The sequence below is a fragment of the Lagopus muta genome, chromosome 2, assembly GCF_023343835.1.
Source record: "Lagopus muta isolate bLagMut1 chromosome 2, bLagMut1 primary, whole genome shotgun sequence".
NCBI classification, from domain to species: domain Eukaryota; kingdom Metazoa; phylum Chordata; class Aves; order Galliformes; family Phasianidae; genus Lagopus; species Lagopus muta.
Genome location: NC_064434.1, coordinates 28,405,361 through 28,429,295, shown reverse-complemented (window position 1 = coordinate 28,429,295; position 23,935 = coordinate 28,405,361). Strand labels below are relative to the sequence as shown.

The following is a 23,935-nucleotide window of genomic DNA, read 5'->3' as shown; positions in this document are numbered from 1 at the left end:
CACTTTCACACGGATTTCAGCCTACGTTATGTCACGTCAGCGCCCTTTGTGTGTGTGAGCCCTGTGGGTTCATACGTCCTTCTGAATAACAAATGGATCGCTCCATGAGTATGAGAGATAGATGTGCTGCTCTGTCTGTGGCTGTTACACACGTGCCGATGTGAAGGATGTGCACAGAGCAGAAAGGAAAGGAGCAGCTTAAGAGGAGGAGGCAGTGCAAAGATGTGATCAACGTCTCTAACCCCCACCATTCCCTAATACCTAATATTCAGTGACAAATCAGCCCGTTTCTGAACCCAAACAGTCCCCGGGTTGGTGAGCTCACGATTCAGCCTTATGAAAGGGTGAATGTTTTACTCAGAGAATGAAAGAGAACTCGGAAATTGGTAAATACCAGCGCCGTGCCTCTGTGTTGTCGTGCAACACTCAGGTGCTCGGTTCGAGTTGCGCGCAGCTCTTTAGCTATGGCAGCAGAGTGCTCAGAATGCATTGGAAACTTCCTCGGTGAGAAAGCTTTGGTCTGACACGCGCATTCCACGCGCGGTATAACAGTTAATGAACGCTTTCTCCCAAGCAAGGCAAAGGCAAGTGCGTTACTATCAAATCCTCACGCATTAACGCTTTTGAAAGGAGCTCTCACGCCATTCTGATCCCAGAGAAGCAGCGGTGCTCGGGACGGCGATCCGGGAACGGGAGGTGAGCGCGGGGCTCCCGGTGCCGCTCCTCCAGGCGGCGGCGGAGCGGAGGGCGGCAGCCAGAGCCCCAGACACGCGGATATTTACAACTTCGCACTTCTGCAGCGCTCCGAAATATTCCTCCTCTGGGAATAAAAAAAAGAATAACGGGGCGGGTTCGAGCGGGCGGAGGTGAGCGCTGCGAACACCCGGGGCCGTCGGGGCGGGATGGAGCGGCGGGCAGACCGGAGCGGAGCGGGGCGGGGCGGGACCCCCGGAGCCGCCCGCGGGGACCCTCCCTCCGCCCGCCTCCCGCCTCCGCGCCGCCAGGGGAAGCGGCGGGGAGCGAAGCGGCCGCTCCCCAGAGCCCCCCCGGCCATGCCGAGGGAGGAGGAGGAAGAGGAGGAGGAGGGAGCGCGGCCGCTGGCGGGATAGAGGCGGGCGGCGGCGGTGCCCCGCGCGGGGCGAGGCGTAGCGGCGGCCCCGCGCCCGTCCATGGGGCGGCGCTGAGGGACGTTGCGGCGCGGCGGGGCAGCATGAAGAAGGCGCTGCTCCTCAGCCGCTTCCTTCTGCTGCTGCCCTGGGTGCTCGTCGTCGTCATCGTGCTGGACATCGACAGCAGCAGGGCGCCGACGCCCGCGCCGGGACCCCGCGGCGGAGAGAGTGGCGGCGGCAGCGGCGGCGGAGGGTCCCGGCCGGCGACGGAGCGGGCGTCCTCACCGCGGCGCCCCGAGGCCGCGCTGCCCACCATCTATGCCATCACGCCCACGTACAGCCGCCCGGTGCAGAAGGCCGAGCTGACCCGGCTGGCCAACACCCTCCGGCAGGTGGCGCGGCTTCACTGGATCCTGGTGGAGGACGCGGCGGCGCGCAGCGAGCTGGTGAGCCGCTTCGTGGCGGACGCCGGGCTGCCCTGCACGCACCTACACATCCCCACGCCGCGCCGCTACAAACGGCCTGGGCTGCCCCGCGCCACCGAGCAGCGCAACGCCGCCCTGGCCTGGCTGAGGCAGCGGCACCAGCACCTGCCGGCCCCTCAGCCCGGCGTGCTCTTCTTCGCCGACGACGACAACACCTACAGCCTGGAGCTCTTCCACGAGGTGCGTGCGGACGGGCCGCGGGCTCCCCTAAGCGCCGGCCGTCGGCGCTTCCCTCCGGCGCCCGAGTTCGGTCCGGGCGGGCGCCCCGCCGCATCCCCGGTCCCCGCCCCGCCGGGATGCGGCGCCTTGCCGGGGTTCCCCGCAGCCCTGCGCACTTGTGACGGCTTTCCCGTTTCCCTGCCGAGCGAGGCGGGTTTCGGGATTATGTAACGAGTGAGAGCCGCCACGGACCGCTCTGACCGCCCCGGTTGTTCCAGGCTGAGCCCCGCGTCCCTTCAGGTGACGCCCCGGCCGCTTTTTCGCGGCTCCTCGTGGAGCCGCCCGGGATGCGCGAAGCCCTTGCTTCCTAGAAGCGGCGGATCGGATCGCTCCCGCAGCGAGCGAGCAGCCTTCCAGCAGTCCCTCGGTGCGGGGACGCGCTGTTGTCTTTACTTCAGCCCCGTGCTGAGGCGCTCCAGTAAGTGAGGCTCTCTGGTCTCTTTGTGGCCCCCCTTGGCAGGGAGGAAGGCTGTACGATGAGTGGGCCACCAGCAGCGGAAGATGACTGTTGGGGGTGTAACCTCGGCAGGGACGCAGCAGGGTCGACGGGCAGATGGGAGCACGAGGCTGTTGGTGACCCGCGTCCCTCGCTGAGGGGAACTGCTATGCTTGGGAGTCACAAGGGTTCTTTGGATGCCTTAGGGCAACGCATGAAATTCCCTAGAGCTGGTTGTTTTAGAAGAATTGCTTTTGTTTGCTCGTGTTTAGGTGGTAGTGCATCTGTTCCTGTTTTCGACATGCTGGCAGTTATGCGGTCCTTCTGAGCAGGGTGCCCCACTTTCTTTCTCAGTTTGGCATTCAGCACTGTTGCTGCCAGTTTGAGGACCTTGTCCTGGAGACACAGTTCTTGTTGTGAGTGATGTCCTGAAAGTCTCGTGGCTGTGCTGAGGGTATTGTAATGTCCCAGACCTCCATGGGTGGAAGCGTCCGTTTCTGCTCGAAGATACAAACTACCCTGATGCTTCCTAAGGGGCTCTGTAAATTGATACAGAAAATGCATTAAGAATGGTTTGAGTTGGAATGAACCCATAAGGGTCACACAGTGCAGCTCCCCTGCAGTGAGCAGTAACATGCACAGTTAGATCAAGTTGTTCAGAGCTGTGTTCAGCCTGACCGTGAATGTCTCCAGGGGTGGGGCATCCACCACTTATCTGGGCAATCTGTTCCTGTGCTTCACTGCACTTACCAGAAAAAAAACCTTTTCCTTATATTCAGTTTATGTATCCCCTCTTTTAGTTTGAAACCATTTCCCCACTCCTGTTGCAACAGGCTGCTTAGAAGTCTGTCCCCTTCTTTCTTATAGCCTTGCTTCAGGTACTGAAAGGCTGCTCTCAGGTCTCCCCACAGCCTTCTCTTCTCCAAGATGAACAGCCCCAGCTCTCTCAGCCTGTCCTTGCAGAAGAGGTGTTTCATCCCTTGGATCAGTTTTGTGGCCCTCCTCTGGATGTGTACTGACAGGTGCTCATGTGCTGAGGACTCCACATCAGGGTGTAGCACTCCAGGTGAGGTCTTACCAGCGCAGAGCAGAGGGGCAGGATCCCTTCCCTCAGCCTGTTGACCATGCTTCTTTTGGTGTAGCTGGGGTTGCAGTTGCCCTTTTGGGCTGTGAGGGCACATTTGCATGAAAGCAAAGGAAAGGAATGAACGTGTGGGGGGCTAACCTTAAGAATTACAGGCGTGGCAGAGGATTTATGCTGCCTCTCACTCACAGGAGCACAGGTGATCTTGCACCCACAGCCACTCACCCCTGAAACTGCACTTTCACCAGGTTTAGCTGGTGGGGAAGAGCTGTTTATTTTGTGCCTTGTGTTTGCAGGCTGGCCCATGTGCATGAGTGAGTTCTCCCTTGAGATGTAGCAGCTGTAAAGCTCCGGTGTGGGAGCAGAGAGGGAGCTTTTGCTTCAGATTCCACCAACTGTTCCCATGGCTGTTTTTTGGCGTCACTGGTGTGTATAAGGCAGTATCTGGGATGCCACCAATAGTCCCACTGGGAGCACCTCGTCCACCTGGCAGAGCTAAGTGGAAGTCCCCTGGCAGGGTTTGCTGGAGGGATGTGCCTTCACAGCAAGTGGGAAGTGCATGTGCAGGGATAGCAGTCTTGTTGTTAGCAAAGGCACTGCTTGAAATTTTATTTCTTGTTCAAAAAAACCTCTGTGGTTACAGATTCTGACTTGACAGCTTTGTAGTAAATCCTGCTCTCTCCTTCAGGAATTGATTGATTTATGAGGGTAAACTGAGCTTCTCTTTTCCGAGCACGAAGAGAGCACTTCAGAATGTGTTGCATGCAGAAGGAATCCAGTAGTAATTCTGCCTGAAAGTGGCTCTGAAGGTGCCTGAGAGGGAGGTTTTCTCTGCCTGTTATATGGTACTGTACCAGGAGCCATCCTCCAGCTCTGCAACTTCCTAATCCCACATCTGGTCATCTCTCACCCACTTGGGGAGCAGCATGAATGTGAACAAGGAGAGAGGAGCTCTCGGTTCTCGTCGGAGCGCTGCCCTCTGCTGGCTGGGCAGCCCTCTGCAGGTCGTGCCACAGGCTAAGGGACATGAGGGTGGGTGAGAGGTGTGCATTTTGCTGCTAATTCCTGCAGTCAGAGGATGTTACTGCAGGGCAGAAGATGTGCCAGGGAGCTGTATGCCAGTGTAAGACTGTGTTCATGGCGGCTCCTCTGCTGTGGGTTTCCCTGGCGCTGCAGTGAAAGGCAGAGCCTTTTAGCAGAGCTTGCTGTGAGCAGCGGTGTATGAGCAATAGGGGCACAATAAAAAAAGGAGTGTGTTTTGACATAGGATGCCATGGCACGTTGCTGAGAGCTTTCGATGAGGGAATTCTGATCTTTGTCCAAAGTACTCCTATCTGGTACTTACAGGAATAAGTGTGTTATATTTGATAGGGAGTGAACTATGCAGCGTCTTATGTGGAAATGAGGGGAATTGAAAACAGGAAAAAAAAAACAAACTGCAGAGGTGTTATGCTGGGAAACACTGTCTGTAGTATAAAACTGGAGCTCTGTTGCTTTTATAAATGTTTGTGGGGTTGTTTTGTTTTTTTGTAGGACATATAATGGATCGTGTGTATAGCTTAGTTTTTTGCTGGCAAGATTATGTCCTGGAAGTCAAACTAGACAAGGGATGAGCAAGATTAGCAGTAGTTCTTAGAGTATGGTGGAGAGGCTGGGTTGTCCTTCTGCTGTTCCAGTGCATTGGTCATCTGCTCAGCTGAGTGTTTTGTTGGGGAGGTCCCATCTTCCTTGCAAGAGCTTTGGGGAAGGACCAGTTGTTCCAGGGTTGCAACATTCCTTGGAAAGCTCAAGAAATAGTTGCAGGAATGGAAGTGAGGCCTTTGAATTATTCCCAGCTCTTTCCATTTGAGAGTATAACGATGCTCAGGTGAAAAATCATGCTTTTAGTTCAGTGCTGCTGGTTCTGGCATATTGTTTTGTCATTTATTCTTTCGGGATGCAGACCTCAGAAGTGATTTATTTTTTTCCATGCTCACACATGATGCGTTTGCCTGGAGGTGTCCGTCTGCATCAAAACCAGCAGTCCACTTTCTGAAAACATCTTTTATCAGCTGAACCTCAGCTGCATTCATAACAAAGCCACCGCGAGGCCTGAAATCCCCAATTCAGTGCGTGATACGCTTTACAGATGTTTCTATATGAATCATCGTAACTTCTATTTTATACTGTAGGTCATTCTTCTTGCAGTGACTCTGTTATAGTTTGTTGCCTTTGTGCTTCATCCTATTCCTGAATGCAAGTTATTGTAATATTGTGACTGATTCTTAGCAACTGCTGATTTTATATTTTCAGACATTCTGGAGGAAAATTTAGGTAAGACTCACATTCCACTTTCCTAGAGAGGTGTTAGAAACAAGACTCCAGCCCTAGCGCTGGGAACTGCAGGTAAACATGGTTGAAATTTCCCTGCCTTGAACTCTTCCCCCAAATTCTTAGCAAATGTCTTCAGTGTGCCAAAAGGTGAGATTGTCGTATTAAGAAATGCACTGACTTCTGCATATTCCTCTTTGGGTTCTGTCTGCCAGTTTTGCTTGCATTTTGCTCAGACACTTAAAGTGAGACATATTTGAAATTAAAGTGCTTATGTTTAAAGCCATGACCTCCCTCGCTGCCACCCCTAGCCCTCTGGTCACTGCTGCCTGAGATTTCATAGCAGGGTTCGCTAGCTGCCTAAAGAATGCCAGAACAGCCCAGAGGGACCGTGGATGCCCCGTCCCTGGAGGTGTTCAAGGCCAGGTTGGATGGGGCCCTGGGTAGCCTGGTCCAGTATTAAATGTGGAGGTCAGCAGCCCTGCCTGCTGCAGGGGGTTGCAGCTTCATGATCCTTGAGGTCCCTTCCAATCCAAGCCATTCTATGACACTGCTGTCATGCCTGAATGTGAGCTGAGGGTTCCTTTAGAGGAACTCACGCTCTACTATGTGTTCTGAATACAGCCCTGCAGAATGGAGTTCAAAGTAAATCACAGCATTAATTCTCATTTCTAAGGAAAAACAAATCCTTTTATTTAGTAGCTCAGCATTTAGCCCAGTTGCTCACTGAGCTGGAGAGCAGAATTCAAATTGCTGTATCTGTTGCCTGCACAAGGATGCCCTGACTATCATGCTGGAAGGGAAGGAGGGGAGGAGAAAGAGCACCACCCTTTTAGCTTGAATTTGAGGATGTTTTTACAGATAATTCAAGGTTCACGGAGCCACAGAAAATATGAGAATCTGATCAGTGTTCTCTGACTCAGTCAGCTGGGTTCTTCTTCGCAGTAGTAGTTTAAACAAACATTGAATTAACCACAAAATCTCTGGTATTTAGAAAGTATGATAATGCTACCTAAGCCTAAGTTGTCCATGCAGGATCATCCTCAAATCAACCAGATGGGAACGAATCATGAGGAAGAGATGAAAAATAATGAAGATTTCTTCTTTGCTAATAGATATTGATAATTCTCATAGTGGCACTATAGAGCAGAGTTGTTTGGGTAGTTCTGAATGAAGGGCAGGGACGCAAGAAAATGTTTTCATTCTCCCAGGATGTTTACATGAAGGTAGCAGATATTCTAACTCTTGCTAACAGTTTGCAGCTGGAAAAAATTCTTGTTAGTGAAAGCAGAACCTATATATATGCAGACACTGTGTGTCACACAGACATCTGATGGCCAGTACAGGTGTCTGCCAGCCAGCATTGGCTTCCTTCCTTTCTTGCTGGCTCTCTGTGATGCTGTGGCTTTCTACTTTGCATTACTGGGGCAGGGCTGCTTCAGTTCATAGAATCATTGAATGGCCTGGATTGAAAAGGACCTCAGTGATCATGTAGTTTCAACCCCCCTGCTGTGTGCAGGGTCACCAACCACCAGACCAGGCTGCCCAGAGCCACATCCAGCCTGGCCTTGAATGCCTCCAGAGATGGGGCATCCACAGCCTCCTTGGGCAACCTGTTCCAGTGCGTCACCACCCTCTGAGTGAAAAACTGCCTCCTAATATCTAACCTAAACCTCCTCTGTCCCCTAGATAATGCAGGTGTTAGCTCTTTTCAAAGTGAATTTTATACATGTTTCAGGAAATGGTTTGTTCTTTGTTAATGGCTTAAATTGGTTTGGTTTTATATATATGTGGGAGATGACAGTTTTTGTTTGCTACTTTATTCATAGACTTGAACTAGTGCCAAAAATTCCAGGGACTTTTGATCTGTTACAACAATCAAAGAAACCTAATGGAGGCTTCTCCTCCTGATTCAAATAGTTTCTGGTTGAAACATAAGTGAGAACTGACGCTGATGTTTGATTTGTCAAAAAATCTCAGTAAAATATTTTGAAAGCAAGGATTAAAATTTCTGCATCTCTGACTCTGTTCATGACTTTCTCTATTAGCAGAAGGTTCTACAGAGTTTTTTGATTCCTTTTCTTTCCCCCGAGGGTTCTGTTGGCTTTTTTCCCTCTTGCAAGGAGACTTCTCACATTCGATAGGGCTTTTGTAGGAGTGAACAGTAGGAAACGGAACTTTTGCTTTAGTTTTTCCATGATCTTCTTTGTAAAACAGTTTGAAAGCAACACAGAAAAGACAGAAGAGGTGAGTATTTCCTACCTATTTCAAATGTAACGAGGGAAAGGTTTGGGCTCCTTTGATAGCTTCATATAGCAGATTAAGGGTAGGACATTTACGTAAAAGTTGACTTCCAGGTAGTTTTTAATGGATATGGTTATGCAAAAGATTTAAAAGTAGTAAAAGTGAATCTAATTCTCTTTGAGAACACGGAGATTTTCTGTTGGAAAATCAGATTTTTGCCATCGTCTTAAAAATAACACTCAGTAGCACAGACAGAATTAAATATTAGCTGGCTGTCATTAGTTATTTGCCTCATAATAAAAAAAGATCTAAATAAGAGTTAGCAGTGCATTAAATACCTTTCTGGGATATAAATTATTTAAGAATACATGGCAGATTTTAAATGCACACTGACATTCCCCTTGCACATAGACATGTAATACCTATGCTAAAAAGGTTGCGTTGGAAGATGCTGGTAGAGAAACAATGACATGGCTTTAAAAATGAGAGGAAACAGTGCCAAAAAGGTTATTTGAAGCGGATTTATTCAAGTGAGGGGCTATGGATTACAAGGTACCAAACGCTCTCTATTTCTGTACTTTGACAGCAATCTTCTCCTTTTTACCTGCAAAACTAATACTGTTGCTGTGAAATTAATTATGAATCGTCGGTGGCTCTTTAGAGGTGTGTTGCACCATGCAAGAGCACAACTGAGTGGAATGACAGAAAACAGGATAGGAAAAAGAATTAGTAAGTGGAAGAGCTGAAAGTGTTGTGTTTTGGAAGTCTTCCCAGTGCAGAGATTGGCTCCTAGCTGCAGTTGTTAAGGGGTGGTACAGCTTTCTCCTGTAGTGAAGCAGTGCTGACATTTTACCCAAGGATGCTGATGTCATTTAGGAGCATTAATCAATGTATCCAATGTGTAAAATGTTGCTTGAGAGAGGGGAAGTTAATCTGTCTTCCCTATGTGGTGTGGACTGTAAAAACCATTGGAGGCAACGTGAGGAAAGGTAAAAGGAAGAGCTTTCCAGCAGTATGATGAAGCAATGAGTCTCATTACCTGTAAGGGCTGTGGAGCTTCTGTGGTGTTCAAGAACAGATGAGACAAATATCTGTCAGGTTATATTGAAGTGCCATCTCCCCAGCTGCAGGGCTGGCTAGGGGAGGGACTGCTTTGCAGACCCTTGCTGTGCATTGTCCAGTGGAGGCACAGACCCTTTGTAGTCAAGTTCACTGACATCAAACTTGCTTTTTGAAGGTCCTTTCTGCACAACATCACAGGCACAGATTTTCTGTGACTCAGTATCCCTTTGAAGTAGTGTTAGGAGTAGGAGTTCCATTTCGTGGCTAAGTGAATGGGGAGCAGAGGAGCTATCCTTCTGGCAATGTAAGTTTTGTTGAAACAGAAATTGGCTGTATGTGGCCTGAGAGTAATGCATGATGCCTGTTTTGAGAACGTATAGGGTTGCTGGCTGTGCTCAAGTAACCTGTAGCACTCATTTTCTGGGAGAGCTATGCTGGAGGACCTCTATGTTACCTCTCTGATAGCAGTAGATTGGAGTTTTGCATATAGGTGTATTTGAAACTCACTGGAATGGAGTTTGATCCATTCATTCCAACAGCCTGAAGATGGACCAGGACGTATCACACAAGGGCTGAAGCAGTAGAGGACAGAACAGTGCTTACTGCTTGCAGCAGTCAGATTTGCTTTGCTAGAAACATTGAATCCCAAATAGAAAAGCATCAACATCAGGCTGCAATAACACCAGGATGGTTGTTTCAGCACTGAAGCCTTTTCACTGTAAAGAACTAGGAGTCTACTTCCTTCTCTCTGTCATTTACCTTTTTTCCCCTAAGGCTTCTTTATTTTCTCATTGGCTTGACATCTTACCCATCCATCAGTCCAGCACATCCCATTAAGTAGCTTTCCTTGATTGACTGAGATGCTTTTTTTGGCAATGCTTTTAACGCTATCTCTTCTATTACTCAGCTACATTTTCTGCATTTTCACTTGTTATTCTTTAGCAGTTCCTGTGTTACTACTATATCTGCTGCCATGTTCCCATCACCTCATTGGGATTTCTGCTGTCAGTTGTTAATGCTCTCTCTGTCATTTCCTTGCCTACTCCTTCCTAGTTCTCCTCTGCTTCATTTTGGCTTATTCTACCATCTTAGTGTCCGTTTCCTCACCTTCCCCCACCCAGAACATCACTCTCCTCTGTGTCCCAACCAAATTAAGGATAGGAAAAAGCATTTCCAGGAGATTCATCCTAACTTAAGGCAGCTGTCTAAGCCAGGTGGGATGAATCACATTGGCACATTTGTATCTCTGCTCGTTAACTATCAAAGTTGAACTAGGATAAACTAGATGCCTGACTAACAGAGAGTTCCCTGTAAGTGCGATGAATCTCATTCTTGTACACTGCCAGGACTTAAAAGCACTCAATGATAAGAGAGCATGCGATGCCACATTAAAATGACAGCTAGAAGAGCAATTTAGGAAGCTGTTTTCATTTATAGGATTTGAATAGTTGCGTAACCCACAGCAGCAAAGCTGTTTAGAATTAGCATGTTTCTGAATCACCTTTTCATTTGATAGTGCCAAATTCCAGCTGCAAGCTGACCTTTTAATCCAAATATGGCTTTCACAGAGTCATACATAAATACAGCCATAATGCATCAGTATGTTAAATGCATAATGCTATTCTCAGAAGATTGAAAGAAATATTCCCACTTCCATCTGCCTGGCACATCCCGAGGCTGCCAGGTATTTCAGAATTAGCATAAATAGTGGTCTAGATGTGCTCTGGCTGTTTGTACTGAAAGGGATTGTTGCATTCGTGACACAGGCTTATTTCATTCTCCACAAATGGAACCTGTGAGAATAAGGAAAGTAACACAAGGGCAAAATAAAGAGCTCTGTAAACGTTTACCTGTTTTCTTCTGATGTATGGTGGCTTTACTGGCTTAACTTGCAGACACGGAGACAGACCCAAGGCTATAATAATTCTTGGGTCATTTTGTGCTGATTTCATGAGGTCAGTGAGATACTCTGGAGTAACAAGGTTTTGCTACACACTTTGTAAGATGAGATATTAATGTAAATCTCTCTGGCTCTGTTAGTGTGAATGCTGTAGCCAGTATTCACCCAGTACAGAAGTGTTGTGTGACCTGGCTCAGTTTGCAGCATAGCTACACAAATGTGGGAAAAGACCAAGCTTGGGCTTACTGTGCATGAGCTGCCTTAGTGTAGCTGGGGGCATGCTTGTGCTTACCTGGGGGCACTTTGTGCTTGCTGTGGGTGCGAACCAGCAGCTGGCACAGAGCAGCTGGAGCACTGTAAATCAGTACAGTGATAAGTTGGTCCTGCAGCCATATGCTCAAGTATGTGTTGGTGCTGATAGATAAGAGGTGAAGGGATATCTGTGTTCATCCTGCAGATAGCACCAGCTTAGTGTAGTAGGATGTGTGGCTTGATCATGCCCTGCAGACCTACTGGAAAGTTGGCTGTATAGACAAGCCCAACAGGATCATGCCTTATGTCCATATCCCATGGCTTTGGATGTTAATATCCATACACCATTAGAAAAAAATGCAGTGTGGATGTATCATTAAAATAGGTAAAATCATGAAGGTGCACTGACCCTGACAGAGTGGAATTCAGCATCTTACGTTGAAGAAACAAGGCAGTGAGTAGGATTGCAACCCTGGACATCATGATAGCCAAATTTGACCTCTTCAGGGATCTGCTTGGAGTTGGGATCTTCCATGGGTTGGAACATTGGAAGTAAGGAAGCCCAAGAGAGTTGGCTGACATTCAAGCACCACTTCCTCCAGACTCAAGATTGGTGCATCCCTAACAGTAAGAAATCAGGCAAAGGTGGCAGGAGATCCACATGGATGAGCAAGGAGCTCATGGAAAAACTCAAATGGAAGAAGAAAGTCTATGGAATGTAGAAGAGGTTTCTAGCCACTTGAGAGAACATGGCAGACTGGTGAGGCCACATTTGGAGTACGTGTCCAATGCTGGGCTCCTCAGTTCAAGAAAGAATGGGAAGTTCTGGAGTCCAGCAGAGGATCACAAAGGTGATGATTGGCCTGGAGCATCTCCCTTATGAGGAAAGGCTGAGAGACCTGGGACTGTTTGGCCTGAAGAAGACTGCAAGGGGAAGACTGCTTATAAAAATCTAATGGGTGACAGTCAACTAGATGCAGTCAGGCTCTTTTCAGTGTTGCCCAGTAATGGGAAAAAGGGCAGTGAGCACAAGCTGAAAGTTCCGTATATTCTTGAGGCAAAACATCTTTACTTGTAAAGGTGACAGAGCACTGGAATAAGTTGCCCAGAGATGTTGTGTAGTCTGGCGATATCTTCCCTGGAGATATTCAGAACCCACATGGATGCTTTCCCATGTAACCTATTCTAGGGAACCTAGGGTTGGACTCGGTGCTCTCCAGAGGTTCCTTCCAACCACTACGATTATGTGAGGTTTGACTGATTTCTGTATCAGAATAGTTGAGTGCTAATTCTGCATTTTCTAAATGGAAGAGTGGAAGAGATGGGAAAAATAATCTGAAGCAGGCAGGAGCAATAAAACAGTCAGTGGTTTGGACACAGAAGATGCACAAAGAGTTGGAAGGAGAGGAGGTGTACAGCTCTCTTTTGTGTGTGCATACACAGCTGATTTCTAAATATGTATTTTATGTGCTCCCTGTGTTCACTTGAAAATCTGCTAATGTTTCTAACTTAAAAATGAGTCTCAGAGTGAAGTGCTTTCTTTGTGGGTTTTTTTTTTTTTCTTCTGGTGGATCTCCTGGGAGTTTAGATGATACATATGATAAATCTTTCACCTTGACAGAAAGAGAAGCAAGTGTTTAATATTTAACCAAGGTTGTCTTTCACTTGAACGTCTATCTATAGGGGAGTGCATTACAAATAAGTAAAATTGTATTTGTTTTTGCAAAGATGAGTGTTTGAGAGGAGAAGGGGATTGCATTTCCCTAAGGAACAGGCCTCAACTACTCTAGAAGATGAGATTGTTTTAAAAATCAATCAAATTAAGCCTGTGTTACAGTGGGATAGCTTGATACTTGCTTAAAAAGAACCATATTTAAGCACAGTAGGTGTACCAGTGAGGTACAGCCGGGCAAATTGTAGTGCTTGTGCTCTCCATTCTGCGCCTGGCTCCTCAGTCCGCACCGCGGAGCAGCTCATCAGTGTTTAAGTTGTGTTACCTTCCCTTTCGCTGCAGAAATCGGGCTGCTAACCAGTGTGCTGAATTCCAAGAGCCCCCGTCTGACACACTTGTTGCTAAAGAGTCATTTTCCACTCTCTGCAATCTCCTGTGGGATAGATGAGGCCACGATAGATGAGCGTTTACAGGATTACTTCTACTTACATTGGAAACAAGCTCCCACGCTGCCCATGCCATAGAAACTCAGCAGTTCTTTCTGAAACAGCATGTAAATGTTTAAAGGCATGGTCCAAACTTTTTTTTTTTTTTTGCATGAGCCTTTAACAGATGTAACCTCTTTTGTACAGATCTGCTGTAGTGCAGGCAGGGGGAGAGCTGTGTGTCACAGTTTCTTAACTGTACGTGTCTTAATGAAGTGTGCATTTGCTAATCATTCCTATAATAGTCTATCTCACCGTGCTGCTATGCTACATAAGCAATCTATAGAAATATACTTACTGAAAGAGTGCCAAACACCACACACCTTTAAAACAAACATGAAAGCAAGAACCATTTTTTCCATGACTTTACATTTCTTATAAAAACATGAATAGAGCATTTCTGGTAGGGCGGAGGTGCCTACTGGAAGAGAGCTGGAGCTCTCACAGAAAATGAGTAGGCCTTTGCAGCCTCCAAACTCTTACCCTGTTGGGCTCAAATCTGCAAGCAACCATTGCTTTTAAATGACTGTTACAGAGGATTAGCGCGTAGGCTTCCCACCAACACTTACAGCAAAGCTTTCTAGGAATAGTGCAGGAAATCACGCTCTGCTCACCTCTTGCAGATGCGCACGACCCGTAAGGTGTCGGTGTGGCCTGTGGGGCTGGTCGGGGGACGGCGGTACGAGCGCCCGGTTGTGGAGAACGGCAAGGTCGTCGGGTGGTACACGGGCTGGAGAGCTGACAGGCCCTTCGCCATCGACATGGCCGGTAAGTGCTAAGCTTCATGCTGTGTGAATGACAGAAAGCTCATCGTGCCTATTCTTACATCTTTTTGTGAGCGGGGTGGAAGCATACATCCCTGGAGGCATTCAAGGCCAGGCTGGACGTGGTTCTGGGCAGCCTGGTCTGCTGGTTGGCGACCCTGCACATAGTAGGAGAGCTGAAACTAGGTGATCATTGGGGTCCTTTTCAACCCAGGCCATTCTGTGGTCCCAGTGTAAGCAGATTTTAAAGCTTCTCAAGCGTATCTGCTGTTCATAGTGCTATAGCATTAAATATCCTAGAAGTCTTAGTTTGCACACCTCGTTTAATTAAGTTGCTTCTTGGTGATGGTGCGGCTTACTTTCACTTGCTTGTAATTGCATGTGGCAACTTGGCTTTTATGTTGAATGAATTGTTTTTCTGGAATGAGTTAATTGTAAATCAATTCATCCAGTTAATTTTTGCAGGGAGCCTTGCCTTGCCTTGAGTCATCCATCTACAGCCGGCAGTATAAATGGAGACCCTTCTTAGACCTCATGTTGTAAAACGCTACTTTATCATGACATAATTCATTGTTTTATTGGCTATTTGGAGTGATGGTGATAACTGTAGATGGATATAGTATGAAATGCTGGGCTTAGGGGGAAAAAAATCACTGACAGCTATAGCGTAGCAGAAGGCAGAAAAGCTTCAAAATTGATCTAATCAATCTTCCACTGGGAAGCTGGCACACCATGCAGCTCTGTCTTGCTGTCAGTCCATGCTTAGGCACTCTTTCCTGTATATTCACAACTGCCACATGAATCATCGCTGTGCCAAATTTTGATTTCTAGTGCAGCAGCAGTTGGTTTCCCAGTATGATGCAGCACTTCAGCAGTTTTGAAATAGGTTGCTCTGAAAGTAATGCCTCCTATTTATTCCCATGAAAACTGTAACTAGGAAAGAGCTGAAAACTGCAGCTAGAAAGAGCACAATAATGCTGTTAGATAAAGTAAATTCTCTGCTGCAAAACAGTATTTTCCAACATAGTCACTATCATTAGCTATGCATTTTTGCCAGTGATGAACAAGAGCCTGCTTGCTGCACTCACAAACATCTGCATGGCATTGAGAATGTGGCTTGTCTTTCATGTTGCTGTCACCATTGCTGAAACGCACCACCCCTCCTCACTGTGGTCACATCCACTGTTTGGTCTCCATAAATGTTCAGCAGGCGTCAGTGAATGTCAGTGGGTGCCATTTTTCCATATGGAAGAATTCAGTGACACACCTTTACTTCGTAGGCTCTTCTGTGTCAGATTCCATGTTTGCCGCATCACACAGCAACAACATGGAACAGAATACTGGTGGGAAGTTTCAACCTCTATTGCCATAGCACCAACATGTGCCTCCCACACTGTGGGCTAACATAATAAAATAGGAGGCATTACTTTTGGAGCAGTCCCTGGATATTCATGGAGAAGAGGGATGGGGAAAAATACAGGGACAAGAATGGGATAGAATTAGCCAGCAGTTTTCATTTTTTTGAGACCTTTATGTCTTGGGAGTGGAAAAAGGACAGAGTTTGAGGGTTTTCTTTTTTAACGGATTGAGGTGTTCCATGAAAAGTGGTGAAGTATCAACAGGTGAATTTTTCTACACCACAGAAACCATTCAGGTTACTGGTATTCCTGGCATGAGAGCATTGGGGCATAGAGGTAGAGGTAGTCCTTGGGGGGAGATTGAATTCTGCCTGTCCCTACGATCATGCTTCTGTGAGAATAGTTTGCATGTGGATTATAGATACATATCCTGTGCTGCAGAAAGGCATTGTAAGGATGATAGCACGGTTCATAATTTATTAGCAGCAGACAAAAAGCCATTATGCTACATTAGGCAAGGGACAAACCCTCATCGGAGGAGATGTGAGGAAAGCTCATGTCATCTTTGCTTACAGTTTGCAGTTGCTGCTGCAACATTGGCTCATGGGAGAGGCAGCTCTGTGAGCATTACCTGCTCCTGTACCTGCAGAGGTCTTGGAAGGGAGAGACTATGGAGACAGAGGTACAAGGGCTGAAAGTATCAGAAATCAGTGTAGAATCACAAATAAGAAGGTGCTGCTTTGGAGAGAACTTTATTAGTCCAACAAATATAACAAACATTGAATTACATTTTGATATCGTTATTTCAGTAAAAAGGGAAAGCACATGAACTTCTTATTCTAGACTTGAAGGCATGGGGGCAAATTTATATCGCCCATGGGTCCCATGGGGCAGTTCTGCTGATTTCATGGGAATCAGCTGAGACCCTCGCTAACCAACTTCTGGATTCTTCTTTGAAATGTCACATTTTATCAGTGAAGAAAACATAGTTTATTTCTTTCTAGAACTTTGTGGCTGACACAGTTATTCCCCAGTGCTAAATTGCATTCAGAAAGCAGAGTAGCTGTTTCCTGTGTTCCTTATTGTCAGGCAACCACCAGAGCATACAGATGAGTTCTGGTGTTTTTAAAGTACCGCCTGAGTTTTAACAGTAGGTGGTTTGCAGAGTGTGAGGAGGAAGGGAGGAAAAGAGAAAGAGAATTGGGTGTTGTAAGCAAAACATAACACTGAGTTTGAGCGAGTAGGAAAAGGGGGTAAGAAATGACTGCAAATGTGTTGAGAGCATTTGGATTTTAGAGCAGAGGGAGTGCGGCTGAGGGTATGGGGCCAAGGGGAAGGAGGAGAAAATGAACAGTTTGCCTGGAAAACAGACATCTGAGTGCACACTCAGAAGAGGAGGAAGGGGAGTAAATAATTATTTGGTTGTTGTTCCTCTTGGCTCTGCACACCAGAAGCAAGGGAGAGCGGGGGGAATAGGATGGAGCTGCATTTTGCTCTCGCCTCCTGTGAGCGTCTGACTCGTCCCCAGAACTCTGTGGTACCACAAGCACCCCTTGTTTTCCACAACACAGTTAAATGTTTCCTTGCTCAAGTCTGAGTACCAGGGCTGTGTTTGTCTGTGTTTTCAGTTCTGGCCACAGCAAGCAGGGCTCAGCATCTGCAGCATGAGCTGTTGTCTCATCTCTGTGCATCCTCTGCAGCTGATTTAAGGAGCGTCTTCAGTTATATAAAACACAAACCTGAAGTAGGGAGGTTGGTGTGGCAGCAAAGTCAAAACTATTTTTGAACTTCTAAGGTAAATTCTACCTACCTATTTATTTGTTTTTAAGAGAATGGTAAGTGATATTTCTTTTTGGTTGAAATTCAACTTTACTTATTGCTTTGGAAACATATTACCTAGATCTGCTGAAGAAATGTTTTTGTAGTTCTCAGTAAAAACAGCACTTGGCTGGATTCTGCAATAAATATTATTGGTGCTTTTAGCTAGGCTATGATAATATTTTATTAAACAGAGCTAAGCAAATTCTGTATCCATTACATGAAAGTAATAGGAGTTGGGCTCTTGTATAACACAAAGAAATTCATTTAAGAAAATGTTCTTTAAGATACAGACAAACATTGCCCAAAGGTTAGAAAGGGAAACAAACTGTCTATTCAGATGTGCAGTCCTAAGGCTTTAAAAGTATTAAAATATGGGTTAAACGTGAACTGAGGAAAGCTAGTTTAAAAAAAAAAAAAGTTTGTTATACTGCCATGTCAGAAAGTAAGAAGTATGGCTACGAATCATCGCTATGGGCAGGTCTCACTTTGATCTAAGCAAAACATACCCCAAGATACCTTTTGTCACTGGTGTTTCTGTCATAGACTGATCAGAATCTGACTGGGATAGCAGTGAAGCATTTTTTTTCCTGGTGACTCTAGCCAAGGCGCTCTTATTATTATAGTAGGCTGACTAAAAATTAATGTGACAGACCCCAGCTCAATCCCCTTTTGATGGGAGTGCCATAGTAAAGGAAATGGAACCAACAATAGTTGGTAGCCTTGATGTAGAACTACCTGAGAAGGTAAGCGGATGGAAGATGAGTAACTTTAAGCAACAGTTGTTTTCATTGTTTGTTTGGTTAAAAATACACTATACATACCGTATATGGCCAGATAAGTTCTTAGGATCATGAATGGTTTGGGTTGGAAGGGACCTCTAGGACCATCAAGCTCCAACTCCCTGCCACAGCTAGGGCTGCCAACTGCTAGATCAAGTACTGGATTGCAGTGCTCAGGGCTGCATCCAGCCTGACCTTAAACACCTTGTAAATGGGAGTGTTGTTTCCCATTTTCCAGTCCCCAGGGATTTTGCCTGACAGCTACGACTTTTCAGATAAGATGGAGAGCAGCTTGACAACCAGCTCAGCCAGCTCCCTTAGGTTGCTGGGATGCGTGCCATCCAGCCCCATAGTCTTGCACACTTTCAGTCTTGGGAGTTGGTTTCAGATTTGCTCTGCCCTTACGGTAGGGGGGGGAGTTTGCTCCTAGTTCCCAGCTGAAGTCAGCCTCCTGTGCTTGTCTTAACCTCAAGCTCTGCGAATACTTGAAGTGTCTACAAGAACGTACAGGAACTCCTTTGGACAGATTCTGGACCTAGACAGCCCGATGCAGATACGAGCTCTAATCTGTCATTACACTCTGATATCTGAAGGAATGCAGCCCATAACAAGAACACTTGTAGGCTTTTGGAGAATTTGAAAAATCTCAATGGAGTGTCACACATAGAAGCAAAAATGTTCAGGTTATCAGCAGCCACTTGGGCAGTTGAAGTGAGTGCACTGTGTTGTTTATTATAGACCTGATTTTAAATCTTCTGCGATGCTTATCGATTTACTTATGGCTTGTTCCCTGTGCAAGAATTGTTACTTTTTTTACCACCCATGAGAACTAGTTGGATCATGAATCTCATAACGTCAGGACTGTTCAAGGAAAAGAGATGTGTGCTTTATATTAGCATTCCAGGAGCTGCTTCAGGTGTACAGATTAATCTGTACCTGTGAATCACTGGGCAAGCACATTTTGGAGTCGTTCATAGTTCTCTGAGTCCCTCTGCTAGGGCCCAAGCAACCATCTGATCCTTGGATTTTGCAGTAGTATGTGTTACATCTCATCTTTCTCACGATTCTTCTCTGAAAAGAAGCTATTAATACACCGGAAAACATGGCATATTTTGTCTGAAAAAGCTGCAGAATGGAAGTACAAAGAAATCTTGACTGGCTGTGGCAGATGATAAACTCAAAGCCCCCCCCCCCCCGACATCAAAGGATGTAAGAACTTCTTCAGAGATTGCTGGGTTTAACATAGGGAGTCTCTTTCATGGTAAATTAATTGTCAGCAGAGTTCTCTGTTCTGACATATGAAAACATGTGGCTGAGCACCTCTACGGCACTGAACTCAAATGGTGTGTTACCTGAAGAGGAAGGAAGCAGACTTCAAGTCATGTATGGTTACCAAGTCAAAGGCAGTATCTTAAACTGCATGGAAACCAGCGTATCTGTGTCACCATCAGCACTAAGCTCTAGCATTTATTCACTCTGGAAATGGTAAAAACTGAAGTTTCTGGCTTGCCTTCAGCTACTGTGCTATCTGGAGCATTCAGGAGGCAAAGCTATTAATCGCGGCAACTAAATCTTGAAAGGCTGTCTAACTGGGTGAAGAAAAATGTTTCCATCATTTAACAGAAGCTGTTAATCCAAGACAAAGTGTGAATTAACAGGTTCCAGAGAAAGCAACACAGATGTAATCTTTGCTGTGTCTTCCAGATGCCTCATCCTCCAACAAATTCATTCTTATCGAGGTGGCTCATCAGCCAATTAGATTTCATTTACGGCTTTGCATCAAACAGAAACAGCAAAACAGTGTGTTACACTGTGGCTATAAACTTGTCCTGTGGTATTTCATGTGATTAAGCTTAGCATGACTTTGTAGAAATAGTGCATGTAGCACTGTCTGCTTATGCTATACTGGAGATGTTACTTCCACCACGGAATTATGTGAAATTAGCTACTGTCACTGGCCTATTACCATGGGATAATTATGTGCTAGGGGAAGTAACTAGTGCTACTATGGTTAGCCCTGCACCATCTCACCTCTTTTTGATGCCATAATGTTCTGCCTGTGATAAAGTGAACTAGAAGTTGGCACTAGAAAATGGTTTTCATTCAAGTGCTTTGAAAGTTTATCTACATAAATACGTCAATATGTGAAACTGAAGCAGTTGTAAAGCAGTGCTGAAAAACCAGATAGCCAAGGGGAGAGGTCTCCTTGAACTTTTTTTTTTCCAAGTTGCTACTTACTGAAAACCCTAACGATACACAAAGAATGCATGACCACTGATTACAGCAACAAACCTCAGGCCAGTCAGTATGCAGTACTCCATGTCCTTATGTACAACAGCTCAATAATTTGACTTTATTCCGTGCCTGAAAAAGGGAGGATTTTTGGAACCCACATTGTGCCCCTCACAGCCATGTGACAAAGACCTAGACAGCATTGAGGGCCTGTAGTCTGCTGAAGACGACCCCCACTGAGGAAGGGAAGTCCAAATCTGCCATCATTCTTCTCCCTGCTGGCCCCTGCTAAGGCCAGCCAATAACAGAACCATCATAGAATAGAATCATACAGTCTCCAAGGTTGGAAAAGGCCCACAAGATCACCCAGTCCAACCATCCATCAGTCACCAATAGTTCTCGCTAAACCGTGTCTCTCAACACAACGTCCAAATGTTCCTTGATCACCTCCAGGATTGGTGACTCCACCACCTCCCTGGGCAGCCCATTCCAGTGCCTAACAGAGAACTGCTGGGTGCAGCACTGCTTCTAACAAGTGGGGCAGCCAACACTCTATTAGAGGAAGTTACGCTCTTTTTTTAAGTTTTTAGTTAGAAAAATCTTAATACTGGCTTCAGAATTAAGTACTCTTGCAGTTTTCCGGAACAGATGTCAAAACTGTTGCAAAGGGACAGCTGGAACCACTGTGAACTGACAAAACACCATTTATTTGGTAGACCTGCTCTTAGACACAAGGCTATACAAACGTAATTTTCCTTCACAAGTTTATCAGGCTGGCTTTTGAGTCATCCTTAAAGAAGTTTACACGTGACTGAATCCTGCTGAGTAACAACTTCAAATTTCTATAACCAGTGGCAAATTGAAGATTCACAAGAGCTGCTTCAGAAAGGGTGAGCTTGTTCAAATCACTGATTTCTCAATTTAGCTCCCTTTGAGGGACCTAATGTATGTTATTAGGGAGAATGCATTGCAAACAAGCACTGATGAGATCCTTTGATAGTGCTGCGCAACACCCGGATCAGCTACAGACTGTCCTGCAGGTGGCCATTTAGATGAATGGTTCAGAAGTCCCCAGTAGCCACAGGGTGTAGAAGGCCAACATACACCATGCATGAATTGTCTTCCATCAGTAATGTTAAAAATCTCTAAAGACAACAGTTGCTTTGTCTAAGTAACATTCTAATCCTTTTTTTCTGATTCTCACCATCAAACCAAGAAATACTTTTTCAGTGTGGATTCCGTACATTTTATTTTAGTTAAAATTCAGTTTCATTTCTTAACTAGAAGGAGAAAGGAAAATTCTCTTTATGACAGGAAATTGGTGAACTGTTGAAAATCTGAGTGCATCTTCACGGTAAAAGAAAAGAATGAGGGCTGTCCTATCCTACCAAGCACTGTCTACTCATATAACCAATCTTACAACATTTTTAAAAGATGCGTGGTGTTTTGTAGGTTAAGTGTAACTTGCCTACAAAAAACCTGTGTTTTTTCTTAACCATTTTATTCTTCCTTTCTTCAAGGATTTGCTGTGAGCCTTCAGGTGATTCTGTCACATCCAAAGGCCGTATTCAAGCGTCGCGGTTCTCAGCCAGGAATGCAAGAATCTGATTTTCTGAAACAGATAACAACAGTGGAAGAACTGGAGCCAAAAGCAAACAACTGCACGAAGGTACCCATTTATTTTCTAAAAAGGCTCTCAATGGTCTTTGTAGATGACCGTACTAACAAAGTGTTATTTGATAGGTTCTCGTGTGGCACACACGAACAGAAAAGGTCAATCTAGCTAATGAGCCAAAATATCATCTGGACACAGTCAACATTGAGGTATGATCCTGGGACGAGTCACAGTACAGCGGATGCGTTTGGAAAGTGCTCCAATTCAGCCCCTGTGACAGCCTACAGGTGTGAGAAGTTTTGGTCACCCGGTGGACTTCTGTGGAAACAAAAGAAAGTTGTCAGATATTCTATTAAGCAAATCAAATGGGTGTGCTTTGTTCTAACTTGTTTGCATGCACTTCTGAACTCATCTTAATAAACTGACACTTACCTTTGCTGTAAGGCTGTTTCCACATAGTAAAACAATCAATCGATCAATCGAAACATGACTGCAATGGAATATTGTCAAAATCATCATTCAGTTTTTGTATTTATCCAGCTTAGTGGTATAATTATAAACTGATTTTAAATCATGAACTGTTGATCTAAATATTTGCATAAATAGATCCTCCAAATGCTTTCCTTCATTAAAATCAGACTTAAAGAAATAGCTGTCAAATAGTTATGCAATAATGAAATAAAAACCCACAATCATTTACGGATTCATCTTTTTAATATAGGGAAATAACATTTTATCATTATGAGGCACCATAAAATGTAAACACAATCACTGTCATAAACCTGGATATTTCTGCAAGGAAAGACGGATCTGTTCACACCAAGTTACCTTGTATGCATACCAGTTCTCAGCATTAATACTGCATACTTGCCTCGTGAGCCCGCTTGGGTGCTTTAGCACAGGAAACTCAAATGGATCAAATGCTCATTTTTAAAAGAATAGACTATTAATTTGTAGGACTAGAGTAACATCCAGGTTTATCTTCCTTTCAATGATCACATTCCCTGTTATGCACACCATAATAACGTCACAGTGAAATGCATGATGAAACAAAATTTGTTTGATACACTAGAAAACATTGCTGTGATACATTTACATTCTATTTATATATGATTAAATATTTGTTCATACAGTACCTTCTACAGGATTACTGGGTAATTTTGGGGGGGATCGGGGTTTATATTTTTGGATATTACTAACATGATAGCTACGTCCCTTAAATGCAAACCATTTGATCTAGAATTTTGAGGGGAAAAAAACAATACGTGGTTAAGCAGCTTCTTAAATACATGGTCTATGAAATCATATGCATTGTATGAAAACGTTGCCAGTGATATATAAATGTGTTCTTGATCTGCTTTTCACTACATCAAATTTAAATCAATACAGACCACAACACGGTCAGTCAGTTATATTCTTAATCTGAACAGCCTGGGAAAAAGAAAAAGTATGTCCATGGAGAGAACAGCGGAAGTAAATGCATTTGGACAAGGAATGTTAGGTGGCTCTTCTGGGTGAAACTTCTATTGCAACGTTCATTTCCACAGTTGTGTGCTGAGAGTCTGACCCGAGGAGCTTCCAGTCCATCCCGCCACTGTGCTGGGGGGCTGCCCAAAGCCCATCACATTGCTGGAGCTGCTGAGGTTCATTCCAGCCATCTGCTGATTCATCTGTGAAGCATACAAGAGTCCAGTGAGACTGGAGCCGAGAGGCAAGTTTGCCAAAAAGCAGTACTACCTCCTAAACCAGCAAATCAGTTGCTAAATCAGTTAAAAGATACTGTCCTAAAACTAGTATTTCTCATTAAATAAAAATACTGACTCTAGGAAAGCATCTAAATATTTTTCAGGGCACCAGCTCTTCTACATCCAGTTTCTGTTCAGGTGATCGCTGTGATACAGCAGCTGATTGGCAGTGTATGAGAAGGCTGTATCAGCATTCAACTAGCGAATTCTAGTAGTGAACACAGAGCTTGTGACAAGGGAGCTCGATGTACTTCTGCTGATAGGAGCTCTCTTTCAACTTTCAGAGCTAACCAACAGAATTTTGGCAATTTTACTGAAGAAACATCCAAGCAAGTAGCAAAGCCTTGTCTACATTTGCAACTC

The 23,935-nt window shown here is 45.3% G+C and overlaps 2 protein-coding genes across 5 annotated transcripts in view; one reads left to right on the top strand and one right to left on the bottom strand.

Annotated features, from left to right (window-relative positions):
- The first annotated feature begins 970 nt into the window (after positions 1–970).
- On the top strand, positions 971–22,522 carry B3GAT2 (beta-1,3-glucuronyltransferase 2). The gene is made up of 4 exons (XM_048938261.1): positions 971–1,774; positions 13,882–14,026; positions 21,733–21,881; positions 21,956–22,522. The coding sequence occupies exons 1-4, from the start codon at positions 1,211–1,213 to the stop codon at positions 22,040–22,042; spliced, it is 945 nt and encodes a 314-aa protein (XP_048794218.1). The 5' UTR covers positions 971–1,210; the 3' UTR covers positions 22,043–22,522.
- Positions 22,033–23,935, bottom strand: part of SMAP1 (small ArfGAP 1) — a 96,611-nt gene continuing 94,708 nt past the window's right edge. The window contains exons 11-12 of one of the 4 annotated variants that reach the window (XR_007375533.1): positions 22,260–23,497; positions 22,033–22,145 (exon numbers count right to left, since the gene is read on the bottom strand). Coding sequence is in view for 3 of the 4 variants with exons in the window: in XM_048938252.1 (XP_048794209.1) it covers positions 23,363–23,497 (135 nt within the window). In the remaining variant the exon portion in view is untranslated. Of the gene's footprint in view, positions 23,498–23,935 lie in introns of all 4 variants that reach the window. The other 3 variants (XM_048938252.1, XM_048938254.1, XM_048938253.1) reach the window with 3 other exon arrangements.

Excerpts from the sequence above, each read along its gene's own strand:
- B3GAT2 (XM_048938261.1), top strand. The coding sequence starts at position 1,211 with ATGAAGAAGGCGCTGCTCCTCAGCCGCTTCCTTCTGCTGCTGCCCTGG. Across the intron at positions 1,775-13,881 it reads GCCTGGAGCTCTTCCACGAG|ATGCGCACGACCCGTAAGGT; the intron begins GTGCGTGCGGAC and ends CACCTCTTGCAG. Across the intron at positions 21,882-21,955 it reads AAGCAAACAACTGCACGAAG|GTTCTCGTGTGGCACACACG; the intron begins GTACCCATTTAT and ends GTTATTTGATAG.